The 25,663-nt window shown below is 43.9% G+C and overlaps 1 protein-coding gene across 8 annotated transcripts in view; it reads left to right on the forward strand.

Moving 5' to 3' along the window:
- Positions 1-25,663, forward strand: part of FBLN2 (fibulin 2) — a 111,040-nt gene that overhangs the window by 25,507 nt on the left and 59,870 nt on the right. For 6 of the 8 annotated variants that reach the window (XM_068694035.1, XM_068694031.1, XM_068694034.1 and 3 more), the window contains exon 2: positions 8,874-10,341. In XM_068694035.1, the coding sequence (XP_068550136.1) occupies positions 8,961-10,341 (1,381 nt within the window). In that variant the 5' untranslated portion in view covers positions 8,874-8,960. Of the gene's footprint in view, positions 1-2,604; positions 3,016-8,873; positions 10,342-25,663 lie in introns of those variants that run through there. The other 2 variants (XM_068694030.1, XM_068694032.1) reach the window with 2 other exon arrangements.

Consider the following 25,663-nt stretch of genomic DNA (forward strand, 5'->3'; position numbering starts at 1 on the left):
ACAAGCCTTCGAGACAGAAGTGGTGGTCAGGGCAGGTGTTTCTTCTTGTGATGCTGATTCTTGTCCCTTCTTTCTGAAAGACTCTCTGCTCACATTAGAGCACAGAAAACTCACAGGATATTCACAGGAGTAATACTTCCAAAACCTGAAAAGGATCACAAGCTACAGCGTGCTTGCGATGGGTAAATTTGAGCTAGCATTTCATCTGCTCCTTACTCCAGTTCCCCCTCCCCTCCCCAGCCTTCATCCAGAGGAATAGGGCAGGATAATGCCCTCTGTGTATGGAACAAAGGCAGCGATGGCCTTGTGTGCTGCCTTGAAGTGTTACTTGAAAGCTGGAGCACAGGCAGCTCAGGGTGTGCTGAAGTTCACCTACTGGCACACAAGTCTCAGCTAGGTGCGCTCTGCAGCTGGGGGAGCAGAAGATGTATTTTCTCAGCTGTGGAGCGGAGCATAGCTCATGAAAGGAGTTGGTTTGTTGCTACAGTTGGTTACTGAGAGTATGTTTGCTCTCTTGAGGGACAGATTTGGATCCTGTTGAGTCATAAAGGAAAGGAGTTTGATCTCAGACCCTTCTGGGGGATTTCACTACAATGTGAAAAACCATTGTGCATTTTGAGGGGAAAATGTCACAAGTCACAGCCTACTCCTAGGGAAATCCTGACTGGAGACAGCAGCTATGTGTGTGATGGACCTAAAGAGCTACGTTGACAGAGTGCTGTATGAATGTTGTGGAGGAACTGTGAACCAAAAATAGTAAGAGACTATAAAATGCTCACCGCACAGTAAGGGTTATTTTCACCATGGCAGATAGAGATCCACTATTCATCATGACAGTGTCAAGGCCAAGACACGTTCACTGAAAAATTATTTACTACAAAATTACTGCATTGACATTTTGTTGTGACTGTCATTTGAAATTAATTGGTGGACTGAAGCAACCCCCCTGAGCTACTCCGGAGAGTTTCCAGTCAAGGTCCTCAGTTCTGAGGCTGAAGTTCAGGCAGTCGAAGAGCTGCCATCCCGCCGGGGGAGCAGTTTTGCCTTGCAGGTATACTGCAGAAAACAGTGTTACAGTTCCTTCAGTCTTCCCTCAATGAAAGCAGTTGTTAGTTATTTCCGAGGTGGCACATGGCAGTAGGCAGGTCAGGAACTGCCACTTGCTAAGCTGTCAGTTAAAAAGTGGGCTTTCTTTTGCCTAATTTCTATTTTAGGGTGGGGGAAACCTTTTTTTGTATCCTAGGGTTAGGGAAACAATGGGTTGTGAGGTGCAGAGTGCTGGCTGGACCCCTGTGCAGTGGAAGATTAAGAAAACAACTGGATTGAGAAAACAAACAAATAAATGCGAAGCTTGAATCTGTTACTTAAAGAAAGTTGTAAGCAGCATTGTAGGCATTTCACTGAAGAAAGAAGAAATAGTGAAAGGGGGTCGGGGAGTGACTGGAAACAAGATGCCCAGATCTTGCATGTCGCTGTCCTTGTGACCGCAGCTATTTTGTGCCTTGGTGAGAGGAGCAGCAGCCCTGCAGATACGTGAGCTCTGGGGGACAGAAACTGGATTATCCGGGAGGAAGTTAGGGAAAGACAGGGGAGAGAGAAGTGTAATCCAGGACCTGAAAGGATACTTTTTGAGGAGCAGGGTTATGAGACCAAATGCAGGAGCAGGTTCTGCTTTGGTTGCTTACAGTGTTCACCAAAAAGTACTAAATAACAGGGAGTACTATGGGAAGCAGGGATTTATTTATCCTGAGTGGGAAGGGAGGAGCGCGACTCTTAAGGCAAATGAGAACAATTTATTTCCTTGGCTCATCAGCGCAGAGTATTTACAACGTTCACCTGAGCCTGGAGCACTGAACTGTGCTGGTGTCATCCCCTGGGGCACGGCTGTGCTGGAGCTGTGCTGCCGCCTCCCCTGGGGCTGTCTCCGCATGTGTGCGGCTGCTTGAGGTGCCGTGGGACCCAGGGACACGCTTTGCCTGTATGCTGCCAAAAGAGCTCTCTCTGTGCAAATTAGTTCATAACTTATGTGCTTTGACAAGTTTTTGTTGGCTGCACCTTGGGAAATGTTTTTGAATGGCTGTCGCTGACTTTGCTTTAATCTTTTCCCAGATTTTTTTGGCTGTCGTGGAAATAGCTGGATTAGTTTATTGTGTTTTGGAGGTGCATATACAGTCACCTGAAACTTGGTGATGTTAAAAATGTGTGTATATATATATTTATTATTTTTTCACTAAAAAGAAATACTAAGGTTTCTGTTGCTGCAGAGCTGCACGACCCTGGCCTGGCTGCAAGTGTGTGCCGAGCCTCCTGTGCGTGGATGCTGCATTTGCATCGTCCTGAGGGAAGCCACATCTTCCCTGCTCTGACAGTCTCAGGTCTCTTGTGCTTGTTCCAGCTGCTCCAGTCCCTGACCATGCACAGCCCCTTTGCTGAGCCATCAGCATGTCAGAGCTGGGATGGGGACCAGCTCCTCCACGTGCATGGGGCGGGATGGTGTTCCTGTTCCCCTCCTTTCCCCCATGTGAGTCGTTTCTCCCTCACTCCCTGCAGCTGCCATCCTCCCACTGAGTCACTTTGGATCTGCTGCAGTGGCGCCTCCCAATGACACAGAATTTCGCTGCTCAGTGAGCCAAATACCTGCCCTGGTATTTTGGGCTGGGCTGGGGCGAGGGGGAGCACTGACACTACACCCAAGACACAACTCTCCCCTCCGCAGCTTTCTTTGCCCCGCCATTCGCTTGGAACAAGGCTGCCTTTACTCCCCAGTTCTTCAAAGATGGATTAAAAAAGCTGCACTTTCTGGAGGACCGTGTCCCAGAGCTGCCCAGTCACTGTTGCTAATGCTTGGCTACTGCAGCTGAAATGCCTTGGGTGATGCTTTTCCATTACTGCAGCATGCCGGGTTCCTGTTCGGATTTGATGTGGGGAACGTCCTGGAGAGAGTCGGGAGCATCTCTGCCTGGGGTGCGTGTGCGGGGAAGGGAGGTCTTGTCGGAGCTGCTCTTGGGAAACTGCGTGAGTTTTGATCTCTCCTGCTTGCTCCTGGTCTGTCCCGCTCTTGAGTTCTCTGTTGAATTAAGTAATGATCCTCCAGGCTCCCAAATGTCCATTTTTAAGCTTTTCCATGAAAAGGGGGTTTACGGTAACTGATTTCTTATTGAAAATAAAGCTGAGGGAAACCGTCTGCAAAAGCTATGACTTCTGAAAATTGGCTGATTTTGCCAAGAACTGGAGCGTTGACAACACTGAAGTGACTAAGCATCTTGTGCTCTACTTTCGATAAGAAAAGGCAGCTTATTGGATTTGGATTTGGATTTGCACTGGGGTTTATCCTACCCCTCTTTTCCTTCCCCCCCAACCCAGGTGCCCCGAGCGAGAAGGCTGGCTTCAGCTCATCTCAAGTTTCATTAATTAGCAGGCAGAAAGGTCTGGCTCTGCGCACTGCATATTGCATAAGAGCAGCAAAGGAAATCTCTCCGCTTTTCATTCATCCGTCTGGTGAATAGCACTTCAGTTACCTCTGCTAGCGAGATGGGCTGGGAGCAGCCAGCAGCAATCCATTCCAGTGCTTGGTGAGATCACAAGTTTCCGGATTGAGAGGGTGTGAAAGGAAGAGCTAATCCACTGGCTGGCACAGCCGAGCCAGGAGTTACTGAGCTTAGTTTTTTTGTTTTTTTTTTTCTTTTCTTTTCTTCTTCTGTTTTTCATACAAGAACAGTCTCTCACAAATTTCCATTTTTCTCTTGCATTTAAAAGGGATTGTTTTAAAATTGATGTTTCCTTCCATCCCCTCCCTCCTTCCTCCCTGAGTCTCAGCTATGACCGCAGCCATTTAAGAGCTGCTGGCAGCTGCAGCAGACCAGAGAGGTCTGGCTGGGGAGAGGTGCTAAAATACACAGACAGGCGAAACGCGTTAGCCCTGTACAGTGCGCCTGTGCACATGCGCTTCAGCTTCCCACTGTGCTTTTTGGAATGCTTTTACTGACGTGATAGAGAAGAGATTCAACATCACAGACCGGGGCTGTGGTTGGTCCTTCAGGTTGCACCTGGGAGCCAGTTTGGACTGGGTAGCACTGGGAGACTGGGAGGGATGGCATCTCTGTGTGCTGGTGCTTTGTGCACTGGTGGGCCAGTGCCACTACTGCATTCCTCATTTGCTGCCAGCTGTGCTAGTGCATGGGCAGGCTTCTTTCTCTAAGTGCATGAAACCTGGGTGTAGGTGAGTGGCCAAATGGAGTGGCCAAACCCCTCAGCTCCACCCTGCATGGGGCTCAGGAGGGACGGTGCAGCTGTCTGCCACCTTCTGCTTTCACAGCAGGCTTGCATCTGGCCCTGCACATTGTTCAAAAGGAGCTGGATATCAGAACAGCCTTTCTGCTTTTATTATTGTAGCAAAGGGCAGTTTAGTGGGGAATTGAGAAGAATAGTTCCACCAAAGCCTGTTAGCAAGGATCTACAACCGGTTAAATCACAGATACTTCTTCAAAGCTGGACAGTGGGATCTCATGCAGTAGGATGTTCTCTGCAGTGGGCTGAATTCTGTTTATTGGTTTTTGCTTAGAAATGTCTGCCTCTCTTTTTTCACTGAACATTTGATCCTGCAGTATCTCTTTCACACATGCACGCCTTCTGCAGTTCTGCCATCTCTGGGACAGCCTTCCCAAGGAAAGGTGATGTTCATCTGAAGTCTTTGAAAGAAAGCGCCTCTTGTCACCTCTCCTTACCTAGAATAAGCTTTCTGGTTTAGTGTTGAAATGAAACCATCTGGAAAAAAAATCTCCCAATAAAATACTCCTCATAATTTAAAGATGTGGCGCATTTAAAATGTCTGGATCTTGTGTGGGAACACACTGGTTTCATCAGCATTTTCAAGTAATACTGAACTGTTTTAATCAAGTCAACATTCTTCATTTTGACTTTATGTTAAGACTTTGATTCAAGTAAATCACTTTCTGAGTATATTGTTTTGCAAAAAATCTCTGAATTTATAACTTTCTGTCCCCAAATTGAATCAAAGTAAGTATTTTGAAATCTTATTTTGTTCTACCCACTTCCCCCCCTCAGGAGAAAGGAATTGATGGTTGCTGTCATTAGCCTTTGATGCCCTGTCACACAGATACTGGTTTCATCTGCAATGTGAAGCATTCTCATTTCCTTTTCCATGAAGACATGTGTCTATGGTTCATGTCTTACTTTTTTTTTTGAGCTGGTTCACTATGAAGTGTATTTGTCTTGTTTCTCCTAGGAATTGATTTTAAAGAAGGGACTGACGAGGAAGGAATGCTGTTGTGGTCTGTCCATCCTCTTCAAGCTCGCAGTTTTACCTCTGTTGGCTTTGAGGATCTTAATGCCATCCAGAGCATTGGCCCTCTGTTGTGTGGGCACACATGCTTTCTCGGGATGCTCTGTGTGCAGGGGGCTGGTAACAGCAGCTTTAACAGGGGCCCAGGGGTAGCTAAAGCCAACACCAAAGCCAACAGGGGTAGCACTTGAACCAAAGCAGAGCAGGATGTGCAGCCCAGCAGGTTAGGAAATTCCACGAAGGACACAAATCGAAGCCTGCTGGATCATGAAGCAATGCGTGAGGACTCGGGTGACGTTGGGTTATCTTGCTTTAGTGCTCTGTAAAACCGCCAACACAGACTTTGGGAAAACCTTTGTGTTAGGTGTGTGGGGTTTCATTTGTTGTGACATCCCACCAACACAGCAGCAGCAAAAGCCAGTGAAATTACTAAGAGTGGGTGGAGGACAGAGCTGGGAATAAAAAGACCAGCTTGTTGTTCAGATGAAGCCCTTTCTTATCATCCCAGTTACGTAAAAGGACATTGAAAAAAGCATTAAAATAGTTAACGGAAAGAAATTTCTGCATTAATATTTCCTGGTATTAAAACTCCTCTATCCTCTAGAGATGGTGCATTTTTTTCCCTCTTGGAACAGACACCTTCATTTCGCAGCTCCAGCTCTTGCTGCCATTACCAAGTAATTAGCTGCTCTCCCCAGGGCCCGCTCGCAGCAGCGGGACGGGCGCAGATCCAGAGGCAGTCCCACATCACTGCGTGGGCTGGGCAGGGCACGCATGCTCCACTCGGAGCTTGTTCTCAGTGGGGCTCAATGTCTGCGAGCTCTGCTCAAAGCTGCCTTTCTCTGTGCCTGGAGTAGGGAATCTTTCTTTGATATGCAAGTTTATGGGTTGGGGGGGGGGGAGCCCTGGGTGTGGGGAGCAGATGGAGAAAGCAGAGGGAAAATGCCGTGCTTTAAAGGAATAAGAAGAAATAGTTTTGTTGGGATCATTACACCAGAAACAAGGAGCCTCTGATGGAAGAAAGCAAGCCTGAGGATAGGGAAAACTGTGGTGTTATCAACGGAAAAAGGGTTTATAAGGATTTGGGCCTTATCAGTTTGGGGTCAGCAGCATGAAAGCTGGATGTTCAGGGATGTGGAAACAATCAAACAAGGAAGGGTACTGGAGGCTGACTGAGGCATTGAGCAGCAAGCGTGACAGGAGGAGCAGGGACAGGGCTCACTGTGGGACAGGGCCCCGAAATCTCTGGGCCTCCCTGTGGGCAAGAGGAAAGGGAGCAAGGAGAAGAAGGGAGGAAAACGGGAGACGCGTGGGACAAGCATGCAAACCATTGGGGAGAAAGGAGGTGGCAGTAACTTGTTTTGGGAAGCCTGAATGTACAAGCAGGGTGGGCAAACACCACCCACAGGAGCATCCTGCTCTGTCTACCTGAAGGGCTGCTCTGCACCAGGACAGCATAGTTGGCTGTGAGCAGGTGCTGTCAGGATATGAAGTGAATGAGGTGCTCGTCCCTTATATGAGGCGGTGCTGTGCCCTACCTTCGAGGCTGGCCAAGCATGGGGCTTCGATGCCCAAACTGCCTCCATCAGTGTTCTGGGGCTGGGGGAGCCTGGGGAGCATCCCAGGAGAGAAGAGCTATGCCCAGCTGCCCCAGCAGTGCTCCAGCAAGCAGAGTTTGACCAAAGGACTTAATGTGCTGAAGCGCTGCATCCATAAGGTACCGCTGGGAGTGGATGGTGACAGCACGCCGCTCTGGGATCCTTACAGATGGAGCTTATCTTTAATTGTCCTTCTGTTCATTATTCCCCTGCTACCGAGATGTAATAATTACAAATTTGGATTACCTGGAAAAGCTGCTGAAAGTAGGATAAATTATTAATTCTCAGGGTGGACTCTGAAGAATTAATTTCAGCACCACATATTGAAAAATTCACCTTTGTACAGAATATCCTAGTTTGGGGAGCAGTTCTGAAAAAGTGAGATTCTTCCAAGCCATTCGCATACTTTCTGGTACTTTTATTTTTCATTCAGGCAGTATTCTTAAGCATACTGAACTAATATACTTAAATTAGTAGTAAAAAAAAAAAAAAAAAAAAAAAAACCACCCTACGTTTATAAGGCTTGTATCTTTGTACAACGTACTGAAGTAATTCAAATTCCAGGACAGAACTGTGGAAATTCTTAGCACAGTTTGTCCATATCTTATCAGAACAGGCACGCTTTTCCCACGGCCTGGCCGCTTTCCAGCAGTGCCTAAGCAGACTTGCTGGAAGCCCAGTTTGAATGGGAGAAGTAATCTTTCTGAATGGATTTTCTGGCAAGATTCCTGTTGCGTGTGTGGCTTATTGTTCTTGGTGATATGTCTACGTTTAACCCCCTAGATAAAAGATGTAGGGTCTTTATTTGTATTTTTTTTAATGATGGGAGGGGTTCTGGAAAAATAATCAGGTCACAAATTCTATAAAATTCTATACACAAACTTTTTTTTTCCTGTTTTATCTACTTTTCCTTGGTATTTGTATATGTTTTTGAGCATGCTTTTGATGTAAAGTACAACGGCTGATTTCCTTTAACTGTTAAACTTTTCTGTGGTCAAAGGATTTAGTAATTAAAAAGCAAACAGCTTTCATTTCCTCAGCACAATTTAATGAATTTTTGTTATGGCAATTCATTTAATTTTTATAGGGAGATATTCTGTTCACAGCGTAGCAATTCTCTGTAAAGCAAAGTTGTACTTGTGCTGTGAGAAATAAAAGAAGTGGTTGCCACCGGTGGCGTATCCTCAGTTGGTGTAAATGTCTGTTGTGTATTTACTGTAACTGCAGTGTGCTCACCCGATTCCCCAGTGCACTACAGGCCTGCTGTGGAGCTGAGCCAACTTCTGTGAGCTGAGGATCCGGCCTCTAATATGTATTACAGGATAGCTAATACGACGTTTAACCACACAGTAACCGCAACATACAAAGAAGTTCTATTTTAGCACTGCTGGGGCAAGAAAAATAACTGTTAATGCTGAAGGCTGAAGTGCAAATGATTGCTAAATGAAGGAAGGAGGCAGAAGAAAACTCTTATTTTGAGTTAATATGTGTAGAGACAAATTCTCAAGTCTCAAGGCTAAATTTTGGCATGAAAGGTCTTTAAGATTTGGGTCTTTGTAACTATAACATGAAGATTAAATATCTTAAATTTGCATCTACAGAGGAGGAAGTAGGCATTTGTTTATTATCTGCCAAAAAATCTCTCTTTTTTTTTTTTTAAGCTAGAAAGAATGATTTAATGAAAAGACATTGAAGTATAAAGGCCTTCTTTTTATTTTAACATATATATGTATTGTGAGCAGATTAAAAATAGAACAATAACAGCCTTTTTTTTCTTTTCTTTTTAAAAAGGGAGGGTGGGGGGGAGCATGCAACTCCAAGCTTTGTGCCTACAATGCTTGGAAGGCTTTATGATTAATTTCATACTTAGGTTTCCAGATGTTGGATTTCGTCCCAACTTTTAAAGACCTCTAATGTTTAACAGGATATGTGCTGAATATAGTCTTTAACAGAGTTTTCTTTCATAACTCTAGGATCTATGAGAAAAGGTAACTCGGGAAAACACCGCAGATTCGGAGCTGAGTCTACAGCCTTCTAGGAAGAAAACGAACAGCTCTGAAATGTGCAAGTTTGGACTGCAGCTGTATTCGTTTGGGAAGACTATGGGTAGGTACCAGGGCTGGCAGCTGAGCTGTTTGAACGCCATCCTTCTCATGCTGCTGTGCAGCAGCATTTCCCATGCACAGAGGGACTGCACGGGTGCCGAGTGCCAGCCCCTGGACAACTGCATCGAGGACGTGCTGGAGCCCGGTGAGTGCTGCGCCACGTGCCTGCAGCACGGCTGCACGTGCGAAGGCTACCAGTACTACGACTGCGTCAATGTGGGCTTTATCAACGGCAAAGTACCCGAAGGGCAGTCTTACTTCGTGGACTTTGGAAGCACCGAGTGTTCGTGCCCCAAGGGAGGAGGCAAGATCAGCTGCCAGTTCATGCTGTGCCCGGAGCTGCCTCCAAACTGCATTGATGCGGTGGTGCCAGCGGACGGATGCCCTCAGTGTGGAAGAATAGGTTGCCTCCACGAGGGCCAGAAGTACGTAGCAGGGCACACCTTCCACATGCCCCCATGCAAGGTTTGCCATTGCCCAAATGCTGGCGGTGAACTGATGTGCTACCAGCTTCCAGACTGTAACACATTCGCCTTAAATACTGTGAGTCCCATGGACACTGAAGACAACGAACCAGAGAGGCACTACGATGATCCGTACAGCTACGACCAGGAGGCTCCAGAAGGAGACAACACCCAGGTGGAATCTCCAAAAAAATACAGGAGCTACTCTTCCCATCTTGAGCAAGAGAGCATCAGCCAAGAGCAAAGCGAGGATTATGACTACTTACCAGCCAGCATTGCTCCTTCAGTTTCAGCTCTGGCTGATAGATATGCCGAGGAAACGACCGTACCACTCACCACACCAGCACCTAAGATGCCTTCTGAATTTCGCAGTGCCACAGAAAGAATTGAGCGAAAGAGAGTGCCCCGCACCACTGCAGCAGCCCCCCAGCAAGTGACGCATAAGGAAGCACCAGCAACCACCAGTGCTCCTCCAGAGCACACCACGGCCACCACTGAGACCCCTAAGCACCTGGGGGAGCCAGAGAGGAGACCCAAGGGAAAGCAAGGAGACAAAGAGAGGAATGAGCAAGAAAGAGCCCCACACTCTAAAATGAAAAAGCATGCCAGAAAAGAAGAACCAGGGAACAGTATTCATCTAGGCTTGAAAGAAGTGAATTTAACAGAGCCAAGTCCAGCAAAATCTTCCCATGAAACACAAGAGGGAAATGCTTTCCCCAAGGTAAAGTTCAGTGCCACAACCTCTCCCCCCGTTGCTCTAAAGGAAGATCGTAGTCAGTCATCCCAAAAGCAGTCACAGACACTTTATCGTTACCATCCCGAGGAAGATGGGGACCCCAACTCTATTCATGCCAACCCTAGGTTACCAGAAGGTAAGAACTACTTCTAGTGTAGATGTCTACATAACATTTACGCATAATAATGTTGGTGCATATTCATTATTCTTTTCTTCTTTCTGCTCCACATGGACAAGAAATCAAGCAAATCTCCAGTTACTTTTTTTCTCTTTCCAAAGATGGTTTGTGTTTCGTCTGACATTGTAGCTACTGTTTAGCTATTGCCTGCCTTGTTTTGATTTCACAGACTGGAGGGTATTTTCTGATGTTTTAGCTTTATTTCAGGTGATGAATTGTTAAAATCTGACCTTTTCCTTTCATTGTTTGCTCTTCTTCATTTCCAATGTGATGTTAGAAAAACATTTTACTATATAGAAAAGGAATTGGATTTAATTAGTTATCTGCTTGGATCCTCCAGCTTCCAGCTGAATGTAATCATATTTGTAGCTTTTGTCTTTTACTGGGGGAAGGAGTGAAACAGTTGTGCTTCTAGGAGACAACGTGCATGCTACAAAAATATTTACAGCATTTGTTGCAATATTTATCCTATGGCTGAAAGACTGTCTAAGCTCGTTAGTGCAAGAATTTGATAGATACATTCAAACACAACTGGGGACCAGTAGGGAGAAAAAGGACTGCCTTTTGCTTTGTCTTTTTTGGGGGCTGGAAGTTTATGATGTTTATGATCAACTGTGGCAAGTGTATGTATTTCCTCTCTGCCTCTGGATTCTTCTTGACATCTGCAGTGAATGCTGATTATACGCTTTATGCAATGCTCATTACTGTAATGAATGCAAACTTCATCGCTATAAATTAGCACATATACAGCTCCTATTTCCAATTCATTTTTCATCAAATCAAGAGTAATATCTCCTTTTTCAAGACATAGCACAAAATGTTCTCATGAGAACTCAGACTGTGAGTAAAGAACTCAAACTATAAAGAATACTGATTGCTCTCTAGACAGGGATATTTCTTCCTGTGCTATCTAGGTAGCCCTTACACATCTTGAGCTGCCTAGTCTATCTACTTGAGAAGTTTAAGGGAGATGGGCAGATTTGGAGAAGAAGGAGCTGAGGTTCTAGGTCCCCACACAAACAGCATGCTGTGTAAATTAAATAAAAGATATACAGGATCCATGAAAGGAGATGGGAGCCTCTTTGTCTTCTACTTCAAGTTGTGTTTTTATTGTAAACGTCGACTTCACAAGTCAGCTTGAAAAGAGCTTCAGCTCTAGAAATCAGTCCTACCTGAAGAACCTCACTGCATTACAGCAGTGTGCCAGGCAGCCTCACAGAAAGCAGGGTTTGAACCCAATGCCTTGAAATGAGAAACATGAGGTGAGCACACATACCATCTAGAGGGATGTTGTTAGCAGATATAAACTGCTGAAAGTGATTCGATGAATAGGTAATGTGTTCCAAGCCTTACCTCTGGGCTACCTTCTCTTCATGGATACCCATTTTATTTCACATTTAGATATTTTCACTTTGTGAGTTATGAACCTAACAGGAGTGGCTAGCTGATGATGCAAGGGGGGAAGTGAGCTGATTCCAACCTTCAAGTTGGTGTAACCTGAATAAAATGATCTGTTTATAACACCTGTGTCTGTGCTAATGTAAATGGCAAAAAGCACCTGCCAAAATTGTGCACTGAGTTCAGCTGCAGTCAGTATTACCTAGCAGATTGTGTTTAAAGCTCTTTCCTTATATTTGTTGCAGCCTAAGGCAACATCTGATCTGAGCTGTGCATCAAGACTTTGCATTATACTTAGGTCTGAGCTGGGACTAATGAAATTTAAACCCAATCTACTTAAAATTAAATTGCCTCCCCCTCCCCTTTCCTCTCAAAAATGAGGGATTGGTGGAATGTCCTTAAATTTTCAATAAGGGGGTTTAAGAAAGCCTTTTTGGGGTGAAAGTGCTTGGCTGAAGAGCTAGCTGATACATTTTGGAGTCTCCTCAGGATGTTTTCAGTCTGTCATCCACAGGAACTTCTTGGCTGATAGAGGACTGGCTGTGGTCTAGATTAGGTCGTGATTCCTGTTGGACAGTGATAAAATATGATGGATGTCTTGTCAGGTGCGAATCATCTAGCCTAGAGAAGCAGGTTTGAAAACCATCAGATGTCATTTTTGCCTTAGTTGGTATATATATATATATATATATATATATATATATATATATATACATACATACATAAAGAATATTTAACAATATTCCTATAAATAAATAAATAAATAGCTCTTAGTGGCACAGCACGCTGTTTAGCTGTAGGTGGTGCAGCTCTAAGGGTGCTGGTGCTCTGGACCACCCCAGCCAGGTAGCCCCAACCTTCTTGAGGGAATAGCTGGTGGGAGCAGGTCTGCCAAGCATTGTAATGGAATTGCAGGACCTTTCCCAAAACCAGGAGTCTCCCTTGACATGGCTAGCTCCAACACTCCTGCCTAGGGACTGCTGTATTTTCACTTGTTTTGTTGTTGTTGTTTTAATTGACGTGGCTGTGACTCATGTGAGTAGATCCATATGTTTCACGTAATAAAACACATACATCTTCTGTCTCTTTGGTGACTGCTGGGCTGGTGATAGAGGGTGAATGACGATATTAGTCAGACTTGAAAGAAAAATTAATTTTGCCTGCAGGTGTAGAATGAAAGCATAAATTTTGTGTATGTATTCTAACTATATAGTGGCATAATCTGCCAGAATTGCCAAATACATTCTTTTCTCATCTTTAAAAACCATGCAGCTGTATCGCTGTTTTCTGCAAGGACCGCCAACCTCGCAATGAAGCTGTACCGCACGTCTGGGGGCCCTTGGGCATGTCCTTGTCCTCAGAGGCTTCATGCAGGCAGCCCCAAGATGGGTTTGGGTCCTGCCCAGCTATCTGGGGTGCAGCGTGAGCTGGCCCACATTGCTTCCAGCTCTGGGAGGGTGTTTAGGACGCTGTGAACAGAGCATGACTCCAGAGGGCCCGCAGTGTGCAGGGGCGATGCAGGCAGCCCGGGGGGCTGGAAGTGGCTGCGCCTGTCCAGCAGTGGCTGCCTTGGAGAGGAGGGTTGGCTTAGGGGATTGTTTGGGGTCTTTTTGCACTTAATTGTATTTTCCTTCTTTTCTCATCAGTCTGCATTTGGGGGGATGAACTTTATTTTAGGTTTTCATTCCTTCAAACCATCAATACCATTATTAAAATTTCATCTTAAATGCCTTCCCTCCCCCTTCCCCGAAACACAAATTTCTTTTGTTCCCGAGTCCCTGAGAGATACATTTTTGTGGCTCTAGGGATGTTCTACATATTTTATTATTTATTTTAGTATTTCTTTTTCTCTGGAGTTCAGAAAAGTATAAGAGGTTTCCACAGAAACATTTGTTGCCACTAAAAATTCATCCTGAGGTAGATGGCTATTGCATTTGTTCTTCCTATTAGCTGTGTCCTGGCACCAGAATTCAGCTGTGGTTGGATCCCTGATGCCTTTGGTTTAAGTCTTGGCTTCTTTATGTATATTTTATGTATCTCACTTTGGTTTTATATGTAGCTGAGCTTTCATCTCCCAAGTCTCTGCTGCCTCATATGTAATCTAATGGTAGAAACGATGTGGAGTCCTTTGGTGCTCAGGAAAGGCAAATTTTGCATTCTGATGCTCCTTCTCCTTTTGTGCCTCACTTCTGTCTGTGTTTCAGCCCGAGACTGTGAGGCTGGCATGTGCCTTCCCTCCTTGCTGAGGCACAGGCTGGGCCCCGGGAGGGGGGCAGACCCTGGCAGGGCTGCCGGGAGGCCTGTGCCAGTCTGTGCCTGGCCATGGATGGGAATAACTGTGTTCAAAGGCTGCCGTTGTTGTCAGATGCAGGTGTATACAATGAGGTGTACTACTGAGCCAGCAGTTTGCCTCATTATCTGGGTGTTGTGTGAGGCCGGGCCTGCGCCATGGCTCTCTGGGGCAGCAGTGCTCGTGGCCCCAAGGGAGGACATGGGCACCACCACAGTCACAGTGACAGACCCCACAGCAAGCCCACAAGTAAACTGGTGACTTTGGGGAGCTGGCTTCTCCATGTGCCAGGCAGGAGGGGTGGAGGCAGCACTGCAAGGCTGTGTGAGCCCAGCGGGCGCTTTCCAGCCTGTGACAGGGTGACGTTGGCTGCTGCTGCTGCCCAGGGGGGTCCGCCACCCTCAGCTCTGTGCCAGCCTGCACTGCTGTCTGCTGAGGAAACTTTCCTCTCTCCGTCTGTGCACTTGTCATAGATCCTGCTCGTAGACTAAAGAGCAACATTCTTCAGCAATGTACAGGCCTATGGAAGTTTCTGTGGCAAATGCTAATTAATCCATTCCTAAAGGAACAGTAACTGCAAAGTAGAGGTGATTACTCAGCTGAGAAAGTGTAAATTAAATACTGTAACCAAGGGAAGGGATGAGATTTACGGAGACTATTGTCTTCATACAGTCTCTTTCCAAACATTGATCTTATCCTGTCATTTACTGCAAGAGCAACAAATAGAGAGAGTTTTAATTTCTCTATTTCCTCATCCTTAAAATTCCCTGAACAAGGGAGAGTTGAATAAAAACATCTTTAAAGATCTTACTGTAAAAATTTGTTATTATTTTCCTACTCGTTTCCATTTTGCTATGCACTGCCAGTAGAGTGCTGTTTCTTGGATAAATGTAACTCAGGTAGCAAACAGCCTCGTTATGAATGTTTTATGATTTGCATTCTGGTTCTGGCAGGCCAAATAGCAATTTGCGTCTAGCTAGAACCATTGTGTTTCAGAATAGAGGTATTTTTCCACTTAAAGAAATCACCAGTTCTGGATGAGTTTATCATGGTCATTTTTAGAGATAAGGATAATTGCTCTCCAACTGAAGTAAATTGCACCAAGTAAATATTTGTGAGACGAGATCAGTGGATTGGAAAATAGCATTCATTGCATGTGAATCCTGATCAGGTAGGAGGTACTGGGAGGCTCTCGTGTAACTCCTCAGGATGTAGCTGTGATTTCAGCCGTCTCATCTACTATGTTTGCTGAGGTATTGAGGCTGATGAAGAAAGATGTCTTTTACTTTCCTAACTAAGGACAGATGAGGAAAAAGAGATCCGTGAAGCAGGCCTGCAGTGAGGGTTTCTGAGGCTTTCCCAGAGCACACCAACACTTTGTCCTTCCTACCACTGCTGTAAAATGCACCAGAGGTGCGAGAATGCTGTGGATGGAGCTTTAGAAACATGAAGTCTAATTTCTGTTTTTTTTTTGTTGTTGTTTTGGTTTGGTTTGTTTTTTTTTTTTTTGTTTGTTTTTGTTTGTTTGTTTGTTTGTTTTTGGCATTAGGTAAAGTGTTCTTTCATGTTTACTTGAACTACCTCAAACTTAATCCTGTATTATATGCTCAGTCCCAGTTCTTTCTGCAATAGGAAGAATTAAGCTTTGAGCCCTGAAACTAGGATAACTGAAGAATAAAAATAAACCTCGTGAGAGCAGGCTGAGGGGAGAAAAAGCCTCTGGGCCAGCAAGTATGAATCAGCATGAACTACAGCCCTGGGCAGCAGTGTTCAGTTGTCTCTTTGGTAGTTTTGAAATGGTAAGATTATAGAGTGAGATAGCATGAACGGGGTATAAGGCAGGATGAGATATGTACAGAAAGAGGGCTGAAATACTGTAAAATAGAGGAGCATTTTAAGAGAAAACCGCAAAATAGATCTAGCTGTTCTGCCAAAGATAGCATTCTTACCTTATTAAGTATCTGGACGCAGTTTAGTGGGAAAAAAAGAAAATCAGGATTTTCTTTCCCTAATAAAAAATACCATGTATGTGGGGGCTTCTAGTGCCGCTTTGCAGACCCCTTCCCTCGTTTATGTCGTTGGTGTGACCCCAGTGCCTGCGGCGGAGCGCTGCCACCTGACCCTCGCCAGGCTGGTGGCAGCGGAGCCGTGAGCGGTGTGGGGACCGCGCACAGCCCAGCTGGCAGATCTGGGGAGGCCTCACACCTCCACATTGTGCTCAGGCAGGGCACAGGGGCATGAAACGTAGCTGGGGCTGCCTCACTGCCTGCGAGGTTTTAAGGAAACCTGTCCAAGGTGCAGTATTTACCACAGTCGTCTTTTCCTATCCTTTCCTTTTATTTGTCTTCCTTCCCGTATCTAACAGCACAAGTAGGCCTGGATAGCCCTGCCTGTGAGAGCAGGATGAAGGGAACCACTGGTGCTGGGCTGAGGCCCCTTTGGCACTTTGCATTTTAATGAGACCAGTAATTTCAAGTGTGTGTGCGCTAAACACTGCTTGTGGCATGAGCCTGTGAACACAGGGTGCAAGGGTAAACCAAGCCCTGCCCCAGCGACATAAAGGAGTGCATTCAGCCTAATTGTTTGCAGACTCTGAAATAAGCAGTAGCCAAAGGTATCAAATCTCCAGGCTCTGGACTGCCAGATGTGGCCTGGGTTTTTCCAAAGCTCTTGTTTTCAGTGGATGCAACATTAGGCTCATATGAAGTGTTTTGAATTGTCTCTGTTAAGGAATTTGAACATGGATCTGGAGGGCTGATCCAACCTGCCAGCCCAGGCTTGTAGGTAGCAGCTCAGTTTTGAGTATCCAGACTTGCCCTGCTTAGGGACATACTTTTTGGGTCAGTGTTAATTTTTTATGTGTGTGTGTGCTTGTGCCTAGATGATCTCTCTAGACAAGTTTCTGCATGACTGCTGCCTGCTTGTTTGTGTTTTGGGAACTGCTACAGGCCAAGCCACTGCTAGCTTTCCAGCTGGCCAGGCTTCAGCGTGCTTCTCAAAGTCTGGTGCATTACTCTTTGTTGTTGTCTTGTTTTTGCAAGAATTCCCCTAGTGAGCTCAAGCCCAAGCCCTCATCACCTTGTTCCATTCATCGTGTCATGTCCCTGAGTCCCCTTGTTGAAGTGGAGATACTAACCAAAGGACATGAGCTCCTGGAGAACAGCACTTCTGTGTGGCAGGCTTTTATGGTCTTTTATGGTGCAGGAGCTCATGATCTTTAGTTAGAGAAAATAGTTTAGAGAATTTTTTTCTTAAAGATGTGAAGGCCTGTGAAGTGGTGAAAGCATGATCATTGTATGCAGAATACCAAAGTTCTGCTCTATGCTTTGCTAAATACTTTGTTGTAGTCAGATGTATGCAAATTTTTAAGAACCTAAGCAACTTACAGAAATGCTCAGGGCACAGGTCTTTTCTTTTTAAACCCCTTTTTAAACCTGCCAATCTAGAAACTAGAGATGTTTGTGAAGGTGGTTTTCTGTCTTCTTGTGTTACCCATAAAATGAAGATGGCAGCTTCTCATTTTGGTGTGATCTTATGAATAAGGATGTGAATTACTATGGATGATTGCCGGCAGGTATGATGTGCAGTACAGGGTGGGACAAACACACATGTTCCTTCAGATCTTGCTAGTCTTGCCTTCGTTAGATACACCCTGAAGAGCAGGATCTATTTCACAGCATCTGGTGCAATGATGTGGTGTACTCAGAGTTTTCATCCGCTCATAGTGCATCTACTACACCAAGTTGTTTTCCCTGCAGCACAAGAGCTATTATTCATTCAGTTGGCTGGAGCATTCATTTTATAAGGAAATGCACTGTGGTAAGTGTTGGCACCAAGGGGAGTCTCAGAGTGTTTCAAGAAAAAGTGAAACAGGATGAAGGTTTTGCACCCAGCTGGGGAGTGTATGTCGGCACTACTGGCACAAGCACAAAAAGCAGTGTTTGCCTGTGACAGGTCTTCCACGATGATAGTGGACACAGTCAAGGATTTTCAGACATGAAAACTTAATGGGATTTAGGTACAAAGACAGTTTAAATCCTGAATGTTGAATTAATGAATCCAACTGGGGTTGGGCATCTATCCTCTGATGACATGTAATAACCTAACCTAAAAATCCCTAGACATCAAAATATTTTTGAAAACCCATGCTGTGTACCTATTTTGTAGAGCTAAACATCATCCATCTTTTGTGATGTTAGTTTCATACATATTTTGAAGAACATTTAATCTCAATTCTGAAATTAAAACATGCTGGAGACAAACTATAGAAGTAAGATGGGGGTCTTCTTATATAAATTAATTAAGCACTTGAAAAGACAAGGTTGTTGGGCTCACCAGGTTTCTCAGAGGTGTGATGTTTGTTGTTTATTTATAGTATATACCTGAGAGTATTTTCTGTATGCATGTTTGATACTTCTTAAGAAAACAGAATTTAAATGAGACTTCTTTACAGTAGTGTTTGTAGTGTTATAATCGATCACTAAGGAATTAAAAATGACACAGAGTATAGCTCCTTGTTAGAGAAGCAAATAGAAGTAGTTAGTAATTTCTGATCCAGATTTTTTGAGACAATAACCTTTTGAACAGTTTCAAATATGTAGGCCAAATAAATGTAGCTTTCTAGCATATGCTTACTCATGAAAGGATTTGTAATTTCATTACCCTGGGCCTCACAGCAAGCAATATCTCTTACCTCTCAGGGATTCTTAGGTAACAGGCCAGCAGTAATTGGAATTTTATAAAGATCTCCTTATGTGCAAGCAGGTTTTATGTTTTATTGACTATTCCCAGTCTATCCGTGCTGTGCCTGAGATGACCAATTCTCTTCCAAAGTCACCAAAAATCCTAAAACACCAGCCCAAAGAACTGGTGTTGTTGACACCAAGCCAAAGTCTGAGTGAGGGGCAGGGCAGGGAGGAATTGTGCTATGGTTAGGCTCAGCAAACCTCCACTGCCTCCTTTGCTGCCTTTGCTTGGAGGCCAGGGAGCTCCCACTGGGGCCACTTGTGTTTGCTGTGCCGCTCTGTGCCTGTGACTCCGACAAGCACATAGCGGCGAACGAATTTGCAAGCAGTGACATTACAGAGCCTTGGGGTCTGCAATTGTTCACTGCCTGGTGGAATGACTGGGTTTTACTCCATCACTGGGACCGGCTGATGATGATGGAGTACCTAATTAAGTGGTAGACAGTTGCTAACGCGGGTGCTCTGGGGCATTACAGGGAGGCAGCTGCCTGATGCAGGCAGCTCGGGGACCAAGGGCTCTCAGGCTCACGGGGGTGTGTGGGTGGTGTGCTGAGGCTACGCGTGCCCAGCTGCCTCGCCTGCCCCTTGGCAGCTTGGTCATGCTGGGCACAGTTCTGACTGAGACTCATTCAACCCCTTTATACACCAAAAAAGGACTGATTTAGAAAAAATGTGAACCAATAATTCCTTCTCCCTCCTTGTTATTGAGTGCTTGCTGTTTTGTGAGCCATAGGGATGCCGATTGTATTCACAAGTGCTCAGAGGTATTTGATTGTAGTTTTGAATTACCGAGTACTAAAATAAATGTTTATGGCTCCAACAACTCTGGGTTTAAAACCCATTAACAGTATAAACAGTTGCAAGAAAGGGGAGGACTTGCTTCAGTAACTTTTAAAAGATGTTATGAAAGTTGATGCTCTTGTGAACTGTTGCTCTGTGCGTGTATAACATAATCTTAAAAATAAAGAAAATCATCACACAAAACCTTGTAGCCTTTACTGTAATCAGTCATGTGCAAGTTATTGCTTACACCTCCGGTGACCTGTGCTGTGCAAGAAATAGGTTTGTATACAGTGTTAAACGCCTTTCCACTAAGGTAGTTGGTGAATATGTCTCAAGGGTACATAAGGTATGTGTTTAGGATGAGCTTTATTCTGTATGAGGTCGCTATGTAAAATTTTTTTTTTCAAAAAGAAGAATTTACATCTTCTCCCTTGTGTTACCTTCTCTGCTCTTGGCTGTCACAGAACACTGTAAGGGATTTACCCCCTCCACCTGTGCTGCCTGTTGCCCCCTTCCCTTTCCCCTTCGGTGTATTTTTTATTTTTATTTTTTTGAGTAAGAAGCTCAGTAACACAGTCTGAGGTCTACAGTCTGATGTGGAGCTCTCACGTTTTCCATATATTCACTATGAGCAACAACTTCAGCAGCGTTTGGGTCCGAGGAGCTGGGAGTCTGACTGGAACTGGCTCATACACAGGGAACAGAATTGAGAAGAAAATGAATGAGTTCTTGCAAAAAGAACATCTGGGTGTACTTCAGTTTCCTTTTCTTCTTACCTCTCACTATTTGTATGTTACCTTCTGTTTGACTTTTGATATGTATCGTTACTTACTGGAATCATTTTCTGAGCACAAGTTAAATTGATTAACATTATAGGGTTATACGTCTTGTATGAAGTGAAGTATCAGTTTCTGATTGAGGCACCCCAAAAGGGTCTCAGGAAACAATTTTATTTTGCTGCCAGTAGTTTGTAACAGAATTTGTTGTACTTAATACCAAACCTACTGTGAGATGATAGCACATGACACATGCAAAAGAAATTCCAGACACACAAACCTCACTTCAGTTGGGAATAGAATTTCCTGCAAAGCAAAGACTGAAGTGAAGAGCATGACATCTTCTCCAGTGAGCTAGGTGGCAAAAATGGATGGCCTAGTGAGCCTGATATAGATGTTGGTTTGGACAGATTTTCTAGAAGACTCCTGTTCAGGCTTGTCTTGTTTGTCATTAAAAAAATTAAGTTCATTACTGAAAATGTGTCTTTTTAATCAAATGGTGATTACAATATAAAACAGACAATTTTTACAAGTTTTTCCATAAGGTTAAGGTGCTGTTGTGTGTTGAAAAGCAGAATGAGAAACTCTGTTTGTTTAATGAAGTTTAGAGAAGTTTAGAGTGGTCTTTTTTTTTTTTTTTTTTTTTTTTTAATAACAATTCTGAGAATTTACTAGAAAGACAACTTTCAGATAAGAGCATTAAGTCGATGCATTTTGTGTTTGGTGGCATGGAAAGCCTTACACCCGCTGAGCAGCTCTGCCAAATGTGTGAGTAACTAGCAAGTTGATGGCTATTTCTCTCCTGTGTTCGAGCAGGAATTGCAAGTCTACAGATACCTCTATAAAACTTCTTGTTTATGGCCTATAAGCTCCTGAAGATTAGTATATTTTTCCCTCTTTTCCAAGATTTTTTCCTCTGCAATTTGCATTAATTTTCCTTGTGTTGGAATTGCCTTGCATGAAACTAGTAATTTTCATTTCCAAATTCAAAACTACAGTATTCTAGCCAAGTGATTTTGTAAGATATTTACGCTGAGTAACTGTTTTTATTGAAGATAACATACACTTAAGTAATGTCTCATGTGTTAATGATAAAAACTTGTACTTTTACTGGTTCTGAATCAAAGCTGATAAGCATTGTCTTAACTCATGGCATTGAAATCAAAAGAGAAGTATAGTAAACATCAGCGATGTCTGAGTTTTACGTTAGAAGGTTACATAAATGTTTAATTTCAATCAGTTTGGATTGAATGCAGTCACAAGCAAGTTCCATTACTGTGTGTATCTTTTAGTGAGATTGGATACAAATGCATAGACTTTCTAAAAAACAAGTCTTGTAAGTTTGCATTGTTGCATTAAACTGATGAATGTGCTTTAAATACGTTCATGAAACACAGATTTTTGCCTTTCCTAGCATTTGGCCCTGGGCAGCAATGATTTCAGTGTTGCATGTTCTCCTTCCCCCTTGTGCTCATCCCCAGGGACAGGAGCTGGTTTGTACTGTGGCATGCCCAAAAATCCATTGCAGGACAGGCGGAGACTCTCACTGCCTTGGTTTTAGGTGAAAGCTAATCACTCTGGGTGGAAAAAAAAAAGCTATACTGTTGGTTTCCTTACTGTTTTTGTTGGATTTAACCAACCAGTTCAAGTGAATAGAAGCTTTTGGAGTCAACCAGTACTTATATTCACCTCTCAGTGTGAATAAACTGCTATCCTGAAAAATTCTGGTACACGGCAAGGGAAGCCAGTTTAGGCTTACTATTTATTCTCTCGCTTGTATACTAAGGTTAAATAAGTTATACACTTCAGTGCTGAAATGAACCTTCCTTTAAACTTCAGTCCTGAAACCCTGTTCTCTCCTTGGTGAGTGCTGACCTTGCAGCATGCCCAAACAGCCTGGCAGAGCAAGCAGCTGGTCTGTAAGATAATGGCAGTGGTCTCAAAGGTGGAATGCTTCACCAGCACTGTGGTTTGCACTCCTACAGACCTGACAGATCTGACCTTTATTAGGTCTTGAAACCTGACCCTGATATTTCAGAGAGTTTACTCACTATTATTCAACTTCTAAATGGAGTCAGTAACATTTCTTGAAATAAGACTTACAAGGTCGAATCCTGTCCTGTCAATTGTGATATTAGCTCCATTAGTTCCAGTAAGCTATACACTCTTTTTAGGAATATTACTGTAAAATAGTAAAGGGCAACCGTTAGCCATTAGAAATCCTAGAAATAAAAAGTTATCTTTAAAGAAGATCTCCTTATGTTCTACAGTGTGTATTGATGAAGTGAGTTGGTCTCACTTCACAAGGTTTTCATTGCAGAGAAAAAAATAAAAAAGCTTGTTTCTGTCTGTTATGTTTTCCTGTCAGACTCAAATTCCTCTCCCAGATTTTACAGTTAATTTACAGTAAGTGAATACCTCGTAAAATGTATGATCACTATACAAATATATTATTATAGCCATTTGTCTTCTTGTTTGTAAATTCCACCACTTGGGTGTCTGGGTACTGGATGTTTATGGGGATGCAGTTGATACCGCCAACTGAGCACATGGTGCAACGTGGCACTGACAGCCAGGAATGAGCTCTTCCTGTGACAGGCACAAAGGGCTCAATGCCTTCCAGTCCAGCATTTCAAGCCAAGTTGTGTTCCTTTAGGAAAGAAAGAGCTGGTGTTGATCGATGAATATGCTTCTCCCATTCCTGCCAGTACAGCAGAACTGATGTTCACACTTCTGTGTTTTGAATCTCATGTAGAAAAGTCCCCAGAGTTGATCATGCACCTGACCACAAGCATATGGATTGAGGTCAGTTTTTCAGATGACTGTAGCTCTACTTTTTCAGATAGTAGAGAGATACCCATCAATGATTCCACCATTCTGCAAGCCTAGTGTAACTGCGTTATCCCATAAATACATTAGTCCTTGTGTATTGCCACCATCCTAGCTCAGAATACTGTTGTTCCAGGAGCAAAACTTGCCTTATGTTAGTGCAATTGCAATGCAGGTAGGTCTTCATACGAGTGAAGAAATCTTTACAGCACTTTCATATTTTATATTCTTTAATGCTGAGAAACTAAAATACGTATATGCTGCAAGATGAAGGAATTAGTCCATATCCTGGAAGGCCAGAGGGTCACACTGCTGAAGTGGTTCTATTCTCAGCGATGAATTAGAGAGGTTTTCTAAACCTGTCTTGTTTGTTTTGGCTGGCTGTTTGCTGCCACCTTGCTGAGATTTTCTTTTGCTGCTTGAATCTGCTCCAGACTTCAGAACCTGGAAACTACCAGAGCTGATGACAAATACTCAGTGAGAGTTGCTGCAGTGCAAAGAAAATACAATTTAGCAATGCTGTTAAGAGGAACGAGATCTCTGTCATCATAGCCATAGCACGCTTAGTACCATGGGGCTATGTTGCCATTCTCCCAGGAATGGAAACCAAGTTATCTGGTTTCATAACGTGCCTCTCCTTCTCTGCTAGAGCCAGTGCTACAGAGCAGGATTGTTCAGCAGTACTTCACATGGGACTGAAAGGGTAATGTTCAGGCTTTATCTATGCCCTATCTTAATCTAGTTAGAAGACCATATGAAGGCTCCTGCAGACCAGTTTTAGGGCTGCTCTGTGTGTGCAGCTGGTGAGACAGCTGTACCTGCATGCATAGGTGTGCGGGCTGAGCTAGAGTCTGAAATTTGAAGTTGGTGTTATTTTACATTTCTGTTAAATTACAGAATTACGGAGAGCATGCAGAATGAATGTGTAAATACAGCTAACACTGGTATATGGATTGTGTGTGCCTCTGTTGGGTGTCAAATGCCTTTAAAAAGTGCAAAGTAACTTCCAGCTGTGTGCCGGGGAGCTGTGATCAGACTGGAAAATGCTGTTGTCTTGGTTCCCTCCTGGTTTCATATTCCTTGGTAGAAAGACTTTGTTTCTGACTTTGAAACTGCTGAGCAACTTTCAGCTACTTGTATATACATAACAAAACACAAACAAACAAACAAAACCCCTCTGTCTGACACTAAAATACTTCCTAATGTGTTCTCTGAGTCGGTCTGTCAAGAATGGGGCGTTTGGCTCTGCACCAGTGATGGCCACTGCCACCATCTACGTAACTGCAAATGGATTTATAAGCAGGAGTCTTTAACAGGCAAAATTACTCCTCAGATTTGCGTAGTGCCACAGGAGTGTGCACAGGAATGTTTAGACTTGCTAGCTCAGTGTAAAGACTTAAGATATAAAAAGATGGAAAATTTAATCATGTTCTTTGAAAGTGTAGTGTTGCAGAGATCCCCATAGGTTTGGCTGTTGGAGGTCCACTGTATCATAAGGTATCCCTGGGGACACAGGAAGCCTTTGATTTGGTAACTGAATTGAGCCCAAAGACTCAGAAAATCCTCAAAGTAATGCAAAGTAGCTCCTGGTTTGCAAAACCAACAACACATGGGGTTCTGCATTTCTAATTGCAGCTTGATAATGAGAGTGAATATGTAAACAGGCTTCACCTGGCTTCGCGTTTAGCTGTGACATTTCTCACAGCTCAGACTTGCCTGCATTTTTCTTCTGTAACTACCAGTCATGCAAACGGTTTAATTTGACAAATTTCTGCCTTTTGCAGCAAGTATTGTTCAGAACAAGGACACAGTGAAAATCCAGCATGTGACAAAGTTGCTCATCAAGCATTGTGCCACACATGCTTGCAAAGGAGACGAATTAAAACCATCTTGTACTGCAGCATAGGCATGTATGCCTTGGATGTCACCTACAAAATGAAGGGAGGCATGTCGGATCTTAAAATTTATTTCAGATAATCTGATATGGGAGGTGATTTGTAAAGATTTCATCCCCTGGAGTCATATAGCTGCCCAAAAATGCCACTGTTGCAAAGAGCACCTGAAGAGGAGTAAGGCAAATTTGGAGTGTGAAAGACAAATTAAGGCATTTATCTTGCTCAGACCCACGGAAATCACTGAAGAGGGAAAACAGAGCATTGTTGAAATTTTTAGTACGAGAAGGTAAATCAGCTGACAGGTATGCCCTGCTTTGTCACACGCTGTGAGCTGTTAGAGGAGTGGGTGATAGGGTGGGCTTGGTATTTTTTCTATTTCACTTTCAACCTGGAGGCGGCTAAATAGGAATGGTTTAAAATAGTACCGGAGTTGCCATGGATACTTGTCTAAATTGAAAATAGAGGTCTGGACCGAGCTTTCAGTCTGTCCGCCAAAGCAAAACTTGGACCTGAGTGATGAAACCTGAGTGGGTTTGAGGAGTCACGCCGAAGCTCGCGCTGCCG

This window comes from Anas acuta, chromosome 11, assembly GCF_963932015.1.
Source record: "Anas acuta chromosome 11, bAnaAcu1.1, whole genome shotgun sequence".
Classification (NCBI taxonomy): domain Eukaryota; kingdom Metazoa; phylum Chordata; class Aves; order Anseriformes; family Anatidae; genus Anas; species Anas acuta.